This window comes from Bactrocera neohumeralis, chromosome 5 (assembly GCF_024586455.1).
Source record: "Bactrocera neohumeralis isolate Rockhampton chromosome 5, APGP_CSIRO_Bneo_wtdbg2-racon-allhic-juicebox.fasta_v2, whole genome shotgun sequence".
Taxonomy (NCBI): Eukaryota; Metazoa; Arthropoda; class Insecta; order Diptera; family Tephritidae; genus Bactrocera; species Bactrocera neohumeralis.
The window spans coordinates 52,417,697-52,431,542 of record NC_065922.1 but is presented as its reverse complement, the minus strand read 5'-3'; the positions used below and the strand labels follow the sequence as shown (position 1 = coordinate 52,431,542).

The window sequence follows — 13,846 nt, the reverse complement described above, 5'->3', positions numbered from 1 at the left end:
ATTGACCTAGTTCAGCGAATTAAGAGACAGCTGCTACGTTGGCTAGATCATGTTATCCGAATGGACAAAAACACTCCAACTCGAGAGTATTCGACGTAGTACCCGCCGGGGGAAGCAGAGGAAGAGGAAGACCTCCACTCCGTTGGAAAGACCAGGCGGAGAAGGACTTGACTACACTTGGAATCTCCAATTGAAGCCAAACAGCGAAAAGGAAGAACGACTGGTGTGTATACGGCAATAAAGAAAAAGAAGAAAGGCGTCTCGACAATCGTCTTCATTCAAGCAAATGTGAGCTTCATTGCTGATCAAATTTTTTCGTAAAAGTCAGGATCGAAGCCCATATCGTTTTGGGCTTATTCCACGAACGTGCGACTTCAGTTTTTGCACGATGTTCACAATGTCAATGGACGCACCTCCAATTGTTTCGCGTGATGGCGGATGTATGTACGTCGACCAAATGAACCATTACCAACTGAACCATTATTTTCGTAATAAATTTGCACGATTTGCAAACTTTGTTCCGCAGTAAGTCTGTTCATCATGAAATGACAAACCAAACTGAGTATAAATCAAGTATCATCTGTCGGAAAGACAGACCTGCCTTTCCTTTTTTCTGTCTTGAAAATTACATGAATGTGTTTTTGTTGAAATTTTGTGTTAAAAATTTCATCACTAAATTTAGCTGCTATTATTTTGTTCATAACTGTACTTGCATTTCACCAGCGTCTCGATATCCATTCAGAAAATGAAATTTTATCCTCAGCCGCTGCGACAGACATGTGCACTTTCAGCTCCAGCTGTCCTCAATGTGGACTCGCACTTCCTTTTTTTCTTAACATGCGAAACCTACTCTCATTTTGTTGTTGTTTTTTGTTAAATGCAGCTTACAAGTGCGTAGACAAAGCTGATTGCAGTGCGTGGTTGGTGAATTTATTGTTGTCTCGTCATAAACGCTTAACCCAGATATGCACAAGTGTATGAATGCATTTCACTCACACACACACACACATTCATGCACACGCAACTCCACACATACACATACGAATCTACGAGCTTGCGTGCGTGTGTGGCGATGGAGGTGTTTGGCGGCGATTGCGTAAACAGCGAAGGGACGTTCTTTCTTTCAACCCTTTTCTTGTTTGTTTTTTTTTCTTCGATAATCATAGCTTGTAAATACTTAAAAATAATGCAGTGCAGAAAGAGTGTCATGCGTGTCGTAGGTTAGTGCCGTATTAAATTTCCTTTCACGTTCAACGCCCCGAAGATATTCAAGTTAAGTTGTTCATTGGTGTTTATTAACTTTCACACCTCCGAGTCCTTTTGAATTTCAACTTGTTTCTGGTAATTTGATAGTTTAATGGCATTTCAATCGCTTTCGGTTGTCTTACTCGCACATTAGGGTAAGACAAAATGTAATTTTGAGTATGATTCCTTCTTAAAGCGGTGACGTGAATAAATAATTCAGATTTTGGCTCCGCCCCAATATGTTTTGCTAAAGTGTAGAACTATTCAGCATTTGGTCATTTCTAAGTGTTTTCAGATACACCACTCAACAAGAGTTTCAGGTTATGGGTAACTTTTTCATTTGTGAACTGCATGAAACAATAAGGACTAAGGTAGACACAGTTATATCGAGTGTTTACCAATTATTAAAATTTTATTATTTTACCCATTTCAATCAATGTCACAACAAGAAAGCTTGTTTTAGGTTCTCGAAGGCAGTGAAAGCCAAACCATTGTTTTTCTGGATGAAATGGCAGCTCTTGAAGCTTTTCGTCCGAAATGCGGCAATTTTGGTTGTTTCCATACCCATTGAGTCATAAATGGATCTCATCGCTGAACAAAATTTGGCTCGAAAAGGTCGGATCTTTTTGGAACTTTTTAAGAGCCCACAGAGTGAAGCGATGTTGTTTGGGAAAGTCGAGCGGCTTCAGTTCTTGCAGAAGCTGTATTTTTTACGCTTTCAATGTAAGATCTCGAAGTAAAATGAGCCGAGTCGTTCCATATGACTATTCGAATTGCTGCGAACGGCACCGAATCAACTATCCACGGTCTTCGTGTACACTCTCAGCGACGGCTGTTATTTTTTCGTCACTGGATGCTGGTCGTAGTCTATTCGGTCGAATTTTATCCAATAATGAATGCTGGGTTTGATGTTGCGAATAGTACGCTAGAAGGCCGGTTACATGGACCATAAGTTGAGCGAAGTGCACGAAACACATTCTTTACAGAACGTGTTTTCATAATAAAATTGAACGATGACGTTGATCAGGCGTAAGCCTTTTCATTATGAAATGCCAAACAATACTGAACATAAATAAAATGACAGCTTGACACGACTCAGGCGTGATCTGTCAAAAAAGGCTATTGAAAAAGTACCTCTACTTGGATCACCCGTTATTACCTTTTGTATATTAGTTGTAAGCAAATCGAAAGCTGTACTTTTTTCATTTTTCTCTTTTAGTGTCCAGTCTTTGCCATAAAAATAAAATTTTTGTCGTCACGTTTGTGGTATTAAAGGTTTGAAAGAAAATCGTGAGGAAGACGGATTGTAATAATAATAAAATAAATAAATTTTAAATAACAAAAAACTAAAAAATAGTAAAAACATGAGAATTAATAAATTAAAAATTAAATAAAAACAAAAAATAATAGAATTCAAAACTTAGTGCTTCCTTATACTTACTACTATTTAAGTATTAGAAAAAACATATTAAAATTTCATATTTTAAACGTTTGTTTTTTTTTTTTATTTTCAGTTCCACAAGATCACGAAGACTACTATCGACTGGACCCCAGTAAATATAACATAGAAAATGCCTATGATATCTATAGAGCTCTGTGTTGCCGCAACACAAGCGATACAAAACTCCTATTTTTGCTTAACGGTCTGGCAACACTTTGCAAACAGCAACAGACGGAGGCGCATAATCCAAAAAATTATTTAGGCTTTAACACAGAAGAGTTGCTCTATTGGTAAGTAGACGCATATTATTTAGGTTTAGGTAAAAATCTGTCGCCTTCATCACTAACTAGTTATTTCCAAACATATTTCAAATATATTAGAACATTTGTAATATCAGGTTTGCTTTTTTTTTTATCTGACCTTAAACACTCCAAATTAAATAATTCGCAATGTTACTGCATATTTACTTCGGCATTATTATCAGGTTTCAAAAATATTAATCCATTAGAAACAACAATTTAAATTTGGTCCTTTCCACATGATATCCATAGTTGAGATCCATATATGTATATAATATAGGGTCTATATGTACTATGGCAAGTATCAGAAGAGCCTTTTGTCATAATAAAATTAAGTTACCCCAATTAGTAAAAACACCAAATTGGTAGTTCTGAACTAGGACATTTGATCAACAGAATGAGAAAGAATTCAGATTAATACCTTGCTGAGGGCTAGTAAAATCAAAGCCTGATTATCTAATAGGTTAGGTTAGTCTGGTAAGCTCGTGAGCCACACATACAAAAGTTTGGCTCATTAGTGATGCCAGACAAAGTGCCAAGTTGCGGCTCACTATCGACACCTCTTTCTCACACCGGGGAGCTCGCAAATGCTTAAAGCGTAGCCAATGCGGGACAAGTTCACAAGAGATGCTCCATTGTTTCCTAAGTGCCTCGCTCTTTGCATTTATTGCAGTCATCTCTACCTGTCAGCCCCATTTTGCAGGCAAGTGCACCACCAGACAGTAACTAGTTAGAATCCCAATGGTGTTCCCAGAGCCTCTTCTACCAAAAGTGAGCACGAACTTTGTGTATTTTTGTTCTACCACTTTGCACCACTTTGTATACCTCGATAGAACATTCCACCGAACTGTTAAGAGCGTCGTAAAGATAATGCATGGGTTTACAAATGTCGGTCACGTTAGTAGAATTGAAGTCGCTTGTTTCTGGCGATACACTCCACTTCTTCCCTGCTTCTCTAGACACTTCTGGCCGATAAGCGATACAAAGTTTCTGCCTTGATTAATGTTTGGTTGTCTACGTAGATTTAGATTGGAGTTGCCAGTAGATACATTAGACGCTAGATCCGCGGCTTTCTCAATAGCAAAGAACTCTGCTTGAAATATATTGCAATGGTCCAGCAAATTAAAAGGTCGCTTTATACCCTAAATCTGGGCAGTATATCCCCGCACCCACTCCGTATAAATCTTTATTGTTTTGGGCCAACCATCTTTTTCTTTTTTGCTGCGCAGTTTTCAGCGAAGAGGTCTGTAGGTGGCAGGTTTAGCACTAGTTCAAGAGTGTGATTGACTCCTCTTAAAGTCGCTTGTAGTTGGCACGGCTCAGAATTGCAAAAACGAAGCATATTTTACACGAGAGTGCATAAAGAAAGAGGATATTATTAGTTCGCTCCCAAGTGTGTAAGCCTTGACCTCCCAAATGCGGGACAGCCAAGAAGAAAGTGTTGAGTTGTTTCCATCTCGTCGTCTTCCAAACAGCTTCTGCAGATGGCGTCCGGTGGCCTTAATGCATGGACGCTAATAGGGCAAGGCTCCCATTCTACCGATAGCGGTCTGAATGCCTTTCCTTGCTAGCTCATCAGCTTTACAATTTTCTGCTATGACCTAGCATCCAGTCTTATCACAAAGAGATCAACCCGTACTGTTGATGAGTTCAAGGCTATCTGAGTGGATGGTCACTTCTCTGAAGGAGGATGCACTCCGGAGCAGTAGAACTACTGCTACCTTAATGGCTCTGAAGGAGGATGCACTCCGGAGCAGTGGAACTACTGCTACCTTAATGGCTGCCACCACGGCTTGGAAAACATTACAATAGTCAGGATGTTTGAAGCTGGAGCTGATAGAGAGCTCTTGACAGTAAACCCCTCCACCAAGCTTCCGCCCTAGCTTTGACCCATCCCTAAAAAAACTCATTGGGTCTTTCCTCCAACGGCTTCTTCCCACCCACAACTCCCTCGCTAGTATATGGGCAGAGAAGGACCCGCCAAAGTTCGGTTTGTTCAGAGAACACAGTAAGCGGAAACGTTCTCCATAAAGAGCGCCAAATTATAGTTGTTTAGGGATTCATTTTAGCTCATTAATGTCACATAGTACCTCAAGACTGGATTCATTATTTGTATAAAATGAAAGACAATTTGCAATGTTCTAGTATGACACCTGATTGTATTGTTTTTTTTTTTCATTTCTAGTATACTTTCTCTAATTATTGTTAATATCCAGCAGTGTACGCACGGAGTAATAAATTTATATGCATTTTAAACTTTCTAGTTTGAGCGTCTCGCTAATCCACACATTTACGCAAGTGCGTGCTGCCGCTTTGCGCACTATCCGTTATGTGCTGGCGACACCACGTGATGTCAAAATATTCAACTCAATGCAGCTGCAACATTTAGTATGTCGCTCCATCGATGTGCTACTGAAGAACGATGACGAACGCGTGCAAGCACTGAAATTGGTGGGTATCTGCAAAGTAATTCACCAAATTAATATTAATTCTTACTGAATTTTTATTTCATTTACAGATTCGCAAGATGCTGGCCATTTCACCGGTCGACATCAATCCTGTGCTCGTGCGTTGCCTGGTGTCGCTCGCCGATAGCGGCATTGAAGACGGCGATAACATGTTGCGCGCCTGCCTGGCCACACTATGTGAGTTCGCGGTGTTGAATCCTGTGCTGTTGATTGTCTGCGGCGGCGTCACAGCAATCACACGCAACGTCCTGGAATGTCACAATCCACGTATCGCTGAGAGCCTGTGCGGCGTGCTGCTGTACTTGCTGGAGTGGCCGCAGACTCGCAACATATCGGGTGTTCGACTGGATTGCCTCGCAGCGCCCTATTGCGATTTCACATACCGCTTGGGCATCATGAACAAAAATAAGTATGCACAAACTTGTTTATGAAAGTTTTTTTGTTTTTACTAATTATTTCTACTATACCTGTTGTTCCTTTAGGGATGCCCGTGAATTGCGTTATACTAGTTGTCGCCTGGCATTGCTGTCGGTTTTGCGCAGTTGGACCGGTACAATTGAGTTCTGTAATCCAAGCAAACCGTCGGGGTTAAAAGCAATAGTGGATACGCTGTATCTGAATCAAATGGAAGTGAGAGTAAGTAATTAGATTGAGTTAGTAACTGCCGCCTTTCGGATATTTACTGTTTTATGTTTATTATGAGGGTTTGAGGGTTTGGTATTTTGTTTACGTGTTTTAATAAATTTGAATTTTCGCTTTCAGAAAGCAATATTGGATTTGCTTTACGAACTTTTGAATGTACCACAACCGCCCTGGACGGATGATTACACGATAGCCTTGCAGACAGTCGATCCGTCAGACTTTCAGGTATTAAAACAATAAAAAATAAATAAAAAGTAGAGAATTTTCACCACAACTTACTTCATTGCAGGATGCCTGGTTGCTCAGCAATGGCTTTGTTGCAATGGAAGGACGCTTTATCTTGCCGAGTTTGGCCGCACGTGCGCCAAATGTTTGCGAGCAACATTTGTCATTACTGTTATACTGTTTTTTAGAGACTGGACTCTTAAATGCACTCGTCGAGGTGATCAGATCGAGCGATACGCATCTGTCGGTGCGTGCCACTGTGCTAGTTGGTATGTGTAAACCCTTCTGAGACCGAATATCCCGATTTTTTTTTTATTTTTACTACATTGTTGTTTTTGTAGGTAAAATCTTACATTTAATGCATACACATTTACCGGCGGATATCTGTAGCACCAGCCCGGCACTGCCGACACTAATTTCGCACGCAACTCAGGGTAATCAAAATGCCACCGCCGCAATATCAGCTTTACAAAATTACCAAAAAATGCTACGCAATCGTCCTGCATCATGTAGTTTATTTTTGGATAGTATTATACAAGGGGGATGTAAGTATATTAATGGTGGCATTGAAAAATCTCCCTCATCACAGCTATTATTTCCACCATTTCAGCCTTAATACAAACACGTCTGTTTCGTCGTGAAATCAACGCTCAGGATCATGCGCGTTCGTTTAGTGGCAATGCATTGCAATCGCCGCCAGTCGGCGGCCATTTAACCAGTGGCGGTACACTGGGTATTGGCGCTGGTGGTGGTCTGCTCACTAGTGATCGACAGCGTCTCGACTCGGTCTCATCCAGCGACGAGTCGAATGTGCAACCATCCTCATCGCGGCGTGCAAGCTTCCGTTTCAAGCGAAAACTATTACCGTTCTTCGAAAACCAGCGTGTGGCTAAATTAATACGTGATTCGAATGTATTGTCTTCACCGGACGATAGTGGTTGGGACTGGGATATTATTATCACCATATTGCGCGTAAGTTGCTCTCAAAATTGTGGCATTATAATACACATTTTAATAATGATATATTTTTCTGCAGTCGAACATAATGCGCAGAGTCGACGATACGGTCAACAATTTCCTCAAATCGCTCTTGGACTATTACAAACCGAGTAAAAATCGCTTTTCTCACCAAGACTTGGGCCGACCTGGAAGAACTATGCCAGCGTTCGTTATTGCAGGCTTGGATTTCATTGATTGGCTGCTGGCTAATCCGATGGTAAAATAAAGAACTTATTATTGTTTTTTTTTTTAATATCATGAACCGGGTATACTATAGTCAGCTTGAGTAGCTGACTCGATTTCGTCATGTTCATCTGTTCGTCTGTCCGCCTGTCTGTCTTGTCAAGCTTTGAGATATTGATGTGCAATTTGGTACTCGCCTCGATCTCCAGAAAGAACTGTTCATTTGTCGGAACCATCGACATCGGACAAACAGATCTTTCGAAATTAAGTCCTATGAAAATTTTTTTTCATTTGGATTGTTGTACAAGACAATGCTGCAATTTCCAAATATATTATATCGATCGGACCACTACAGCGTATACATAGCTGCCATACATACTGATCGATCACAATCAATCATTGCTCACGGCAGTCGGAACGGACCCTGATATTTTTATCACAGTCCTTCAACTCGGCAGAATTTTGCTACTGCAACAACAACCGATTGCAGACAAATAACTCGAGTTGCTCGCAAAATATAGAGTGACCCTTGCCCAACGTCGTTCTGCATACTGTAGCAAGTTAAACTCCAACTTATCCAGAATAGACCTTGACATATCAAATATATATCCAGCGGGCAATGAGTTCTCGCATTTCTCTATTCGCCTCTTACCACCGGTAAACCTCACTCATCCTACTCCCAAAGATCCGACATCGTCGAAACCGAGCGTTTCCTTGTTAAGAATTAACGAAACTGTTTCCGTTGAATTTTCAGATTTGGATCTACTTGTAGTTGCTATAAGTAATGCCCTGTTAGTTATTATAGCTTGGATGTAACCGGAGTTAAAGTTGTTTTTTGGTTTTTCTATCCAATTTTTCTGGTTTTTCATTATTATATTTTACTGTTTTTTTATTATATTTTTCTGTATATATTTTTTGTTTATTTTTTTTTTTTATTTTTATTTATTTTTTTATTTATTTTTATTTATTTTTTTTAAATTAATTTTTTATTTTTTTTCTTTATTTCATATTTTTTGTTTTTTTTTATTTACTTTTTATACTTTTATTTTTTTTTATTTACTTTTTATACTTTTTTTTTTTTTTTTTTTTTTTTTTAATTTTTTTTATTTTTTTTAAATTTTTTTTAATTTTTTTTTTTTTAATTTTTTTTTAAATTTTTTTTTATTTTTTTTAATTTTTTTTAAATTTTTTTTTTTTTTTTTTTTTTTTTTTTTTTTTTTTTAATTTTTTTTTAAATTTTTTTCAAATATTTTTTTAAATTTATTTATCCAATCATTGGAAGCTGTCATTTTAACGTATTCACCTTTTTTCACTACAGATGGAGAGCATACGCATACTCACCGATTACTTTTCGGACATCAGCAAACAATTGCTGGCCGTGAGCACATCAAATCGTGCACACGACTGCCTCTTTAGTCCACAGCACATGAGTAGTACAATGTGTCAGCAGTATTTTTTATACATTGGCCGCATGTGCCGCGCACAAAATGGTATTCGTATACTAACCGACACGGCTGTGTTTGAGCAGTAAGTAGCACTACCTAATACTGCCAGCATGATTTTACACGTTTGAAATTTGATAATTAATTTCCCATCCATCTTCCAATTGCAGCTTGATAAATTTGGTGCGCAATACGGACCATGTCTGCTATGTGAAGCTAGCTGTCTCCGCTCTAGATTACTCCTTAGAATCGGTGACACGTAAGGTGCTGGAGAAGGCCTTAACTGTGGCAAAAGTGCGTAGTGGCCGCCTGTATGCCACACAATTTTTGACCGTGCTACTGCGTGCACGTCTGCACAATTTCGAGGTCTGGGGCATACCGCTGATCATACAGCAGACGAAAGATCCCGATCGTAGTGTCGTTTTGGCAGCGTTAGATGTGCTTGAAGAGGCTTGTCACGAAAAGGTGCGTCACAACGCCTGTTTATATTTGCTAAAAGTCTAATAATTAAATTCTGCAATATTCTTAGTATTATCTCGAGGAGATTGTTAGCTTATGGCCGGATCTAAAGTCACTTGGCGATGGTGGACGCTTAATAATGGCGCGTTACTATTCACTGTCGCGTGGCTTGAATCGTTTGCAGGCGCGCATACAAGAAGAGATTGAGTACTGGAAGAGCGGCTATAATAAACGGTGAGCAATCCTTTAAAGCGAACTCTGAAAAAAAATTATAATAATAACTGTTTATACTTGTAAAGCTATGTCCTGCTTGTCGAGGCTAATACACATTCCAGTTTAACATTGCACATACGCAATGAAGATGGGCACTATAGTCGTCGTAATTGCAATACCCGACCGATTATAATTCCTCCAAATATTCCACCTCATCTCTACGGGCAAATGGTACAAACGGCTCAAGGTACAACGGCATTGCGAAAATATGGCGATTTACCGCATTTGGTTGACGTGATTAGTCGTGGCAAGTGCACGGATGATGCCGAGTGTCTGGAATTGAAGTCGGCCATTTGGGCCGTTGGGCACGCATCGACGCACTCGAATGGAATTGAATATTTCGTAGAATCGGGATCGAGGTAAGTCTGGAAATATTATATAGTTACAAAATTCAAATATTGTGAGGAAAGAGTTAAGGGGTTACATGGATTTCCTCGGATAAAAAAAAGCCTGTTTTCAACAATTTTTTTCTCTTATAAAAAATGGAAAATTTTATTAGAGTTTTTTTTGTTACATAAATACGCTATTAACAAAGAAATTTTGAGATTAAAAAAAAATTTTTAATTCGGCCATTGCTACGCCATTTCTGGTGACTCCTCGGAAAAATGATGCACCCACGTTGGCAGGATAACTAATTACAGGATCATTTAAAAGGAAAAAAAATACGTGTTTTAGTTAAAACCTTAACTTAGAACTTGGGCGAAGGAAAAAATTGAAAATTGGATTTTTGACATACATTTCAGTTTCAGCAAAAATTTCGCGACATTTTTTTTCAAATACAGGGATTGTCTGGAAAGTAATAGGACTGATTTTTTTTCCGCCGCGACTGTACTTCGGAACGTGCGCGATCAGTCTGTCGCCGAACACTTGGAGAGTCAGGACAACCATGTTTCTGTGAGGAGTGCAAGACGGAAATGCAGAGTTCGTTAGATCAGAGGTACGCGATGAAATTTTGTGTAAAACTCGCTAAATCTGCGACAGAGACGTTTGATATGATCAAGTAGGCTAACCCAGATGCAAGAAATGGTGTATTTAGGTGGCACCAGGCCTTTTTGGAGGGCCAGGAAGAGATCACTGATGAAGACCGGAAGAATATGCAAATCCAAAGTGAAAACGATGTTATATTGTCGATGTATATTGTCTTTTTTGACATCAAAGGCATCGTCCACCATGAGTTTGTTCCTCCTGGACAAACCGTCAACGCCAAGTTTTACAAGGAAGCTCTCAAGATACTCAACCGAAGGGTGAAACCGGTCCGACAGTACATCGCAGCCGATTGGAATTTGCACCACCACAACGTCCCGGCTCACACCGCCTTTCTTGTGAGCAGTTACCCAACCAAGGCTGGCATCTCAACGCTTCCACAGCCGCTCTATAGCCCAGATGTGGCCCCCCGGACTTTTTTGTTTCCTTGCTTTAAAAGGCCGATGAATGGCACGCATTTTGAGATGACAGAGTGGGTCCCAGCAGCATGCACCTCGGCTCTCAAGGCTATTCCGGAGAATGTCTTCCGTGATGCCTTCAATGCTTGGAAATCGCGATGGCAGCGCTTTATCGTCGCAGATGGAGGCTGTTGTGAAAGTTTTTAAAGAATTGTAACGATTGCTTCAATATTTTTTTTTTTTAAATTGACTCAGTCCTATTACTTTCCGGACGAACCCTGTTGTTGTAATCGAAAAAAATCATTTGTCCAAGTCTTTAAGAATTTTATCTCAGAGACCTGTGTAAAATTTCTTGAAGATCGGTTGAGTAGTTCTCGAGAGATCTTGGCAACCGACTTCAAAAAGATAGTTTTGAGAAAAACACCTTTAAATACAATGAGTGACAATAAATGCGGGACACAACAGCATATGTAAGTTCTCAAGGCTGTATCCCCGAAAAGATCTTTCTGAATCAAAATCGAAACAAAGTAACATCTATTTTGGTTCAATTTGGGTGAATTAGATCGTCTTTTTTACAGTTTTAACTTTTAAAGCAATAAACGCTTATTTATTTTCGCATGTCAGCCAGAAGTTAACGATTCTTTAATAATTCTTGCTTCTTGCATTACAGAATCTACGAGAAATTGGTCATACTGGCAACAAAATGTGTCGTATACTCAATACGAGCCACTTGCTTCAATGTGTTGGGTCTGATTGGCGGTACAAACGACGGTGCTAATATACTCTACAAGCTAAGTATGTACTTTCGCTATTTTCTATAAAATATACGTATTTCTTTGAATTTACTAATTGCGCCACATACTCTTATACAGATTGGTTGAGTGTGCGGCACGATCGCAACACAGTTTGGCCGGTGCATCAACCGGAAGATTGGATGTCGAATAACTACACACCGGTGCGGCATCATTACGAAGATATGCCACCGTACAATTACACCGGTATTGATGATCAAATCGATGGCTCATATACGGGTAGCTATTGGAATTTGCTCTTGAGCAGCAGCAGTACAACGGGTCATGATGGTGGCGCCGCCAGCGCTAGCTCCGAAGCGCCAGATGCTAATACCACGGCGGACAGCAGTAAGACGTGCGATGATATTGCCACGACCAAGCCACCGCAACCGCAACCACAACACCAGCCGACGCTGCAGCAAACGGTTAGCGCCAAATCGAAGACCCTACCGGAGAGCACATATATGCGTCATAGCAAACATCAGCGTTCGTTGTCGGAGTCGAAAACCACGGATGTGATCAGTCTAATAAGCGGCACGGCCATTGGCGCTATGGGCGTGCAACATCCGGCGCATCGCATACGTTACAACTCGTGCACCGATTCGAATACATCGGGTGTGAGCAGTTGTGAGTCGGTGACCATGCGTATACAGAATGTGGGGTGAGCGCTTGTTTGCAAAGTTTTTGAATACATTTTTGTAAAGTCAACACCATATTAATGAAATATATTATTCTGCAGCGATTTTCAGCAATTTCCGTTGAGTCCTATACCGAGCATGTCGAATCTAGTGGTCGATGTGCAACCGCAAAGAAGTCTCCTACTGCGTGGCACCTCCTTGGTTGGTGCTTCATATCTGAATACCTCACTCAGTCCGGCGGATATAAAAGGCTATGCGCAGCTACGTTCATTGCGTAAGTACTGCCGACCAATGGTCTCCGAGTCGGCGACAGACGTTTATGACATTATCGATCGCATTGAGTTTCTCTCACTCGGTTCGTCGGTGATGCGTCCACGCAAATCTTCCTTTGGCGAATCGCAACGGCGCATGAAAGTGCGCAGCTTGGATCGGCAATCTTCGCTGCGCATACCGTAAGTTACATTCGGAATTTTAATCAAATATGCATCTTGTTATTTACTACGTTTTGGCATATGTATATACTTTCAGGCGCTTGGACTTTGAGGAATTGCAGCAGGTACCGTTGCCAACACTGGCGGCACCAAAGTTTCTAGCACAAAACGATTTGAAAGGCCCTTGCTATGCAGGTAAATGCAATGCTAGCGATTATTGAGTATTGTGTATATTTATTGTTAATATACATAGTTAATTTAAAAACGATTAGATGAAGTAGCAAAATAATTTCCATTTTATTAAAAAAAATATATAAATATACTAAAAATTGTTTCTTGGCATTCATCTGAGTCAATTTCGTCTAACCTTCTTGGTGGTGTTTTTGTAATTTCATTAAACATTTCCAATTTATTCAGAGGAATACCACTTACTTTCATTTGCGTAGTTCCACAGACTCGGATAGAATTAACTTTCTCTAACCTCAAATACTGTGGGGTCATATTAAAGTTAAATATTTAACGAGTGGACTACTTTATTTCAATCGGCTATCTTTTATTCCCGGTCATTTGCTACCAATCTCAGCATGACTCAGTGCGATTGCCTTGAAAATTCCCTTTCGTTTGACACCAAAATCATCAAAATCGGTTGAGATTTACCCGAGTTATACCGGTTCAAAGTTCTTTTTTTCCCATACCCAGAAATGCCCTGCTCTGCTCTCGTGGGCAGCGCTGCTGTGGATCTGTGATTTTTGCAAATTACAAAATCGACCATTTCTACCAGGCGACCATAAATGAGCAGCAGGTGGATGCCAGAAAAAGTGGCTGGTACATGTAAATATGTATGCCGGCGGCCAGCAAGTATGCATGTGGGCCAACGGAAGCGACATGTATAACGGTACCACCCAAGCGGATGTATATAAATCGGAAC

The 13,846-nt window shown here is 40.1% G+C and overlaps 1 protein-coding gene across 2 annotated transcripts in view; it reads left to right on the top strand.

Moving 5' to 3' along the window:
* The window catches only part of LOC126758004 (rapamycin-insensitive companion of mTOR), a 48,616-nt gene that overhangs the window by 30,493 nt on the left and 4,277 nt on the right, over positions 1 to 13,846 (top strand). For both annotated transcript variants that reach the window (XM_050471971.1, XM_050471972.1), the window contains exons 2-18: positions 2,760 to 2,976; positions 5,250 to 5,436; positions 5,504 to 5,862; positions 5,936 to 6,089; positions 6,216 to 6,320; positions 6,385 to 6,589; positions 6,662 to 6,865; positions 6,931 to 7,292; positions 7,357 to 7,536; positions 8,821 to 9,029; positions 9,115 to 9,409; positions 9,474 to 9,637; positions 9,703 to 10,035; positions 11,729 to 11,853; positions 11,931 to 12,510; positions 12,589 to 12,939; positions 13,016 to 13,113. In XM_050471971.1, coding sequence (XP_050327928.1) covers positions 2,760 to 2,976; positions 5,250 to 5,436; positions 5,504 to 5,862; positions 5,936 to 6,089; positions 6,216 to 6,320; positions 6,385 to 6,589; positions 6,662 to 6,865; positions 6,931 to 7,292; positions 7,357 to 7,536; positions 8,821 to 9,029; positions 9,115 to 9,409; positions 9,474 to 9,637; positions 9,703 to 10,035; positions 11,729 to 11,853; positions 11,931 to 12,510; positions 12,589 to 12,939; positions 13,016 to 13,113 — 4,128 coding nt within the window. The remainder of the gene's footprint in view (positions 1 to 2,759; positions 2,977 to 5,249; positions 5,437 to 5,503; positions 5,863 to 5,935; positions 6,090 to 6,215; positions 6,321 to 6,384; positions 6,590 to 6,661; positions 6,866 to 6,930; positions 7,293 to 7,356; positions 7,537 to 8,820; positions 9,030 to 9,114; positions 9,410 to 9,473; positions 9,638 to 9,702; positions 10,036 to 11,728; positions 11,854 to 11,930; positions 12,511 to 12,588; positions 12,940 to 13,015; positions 13,114 to 13,846) is intronic.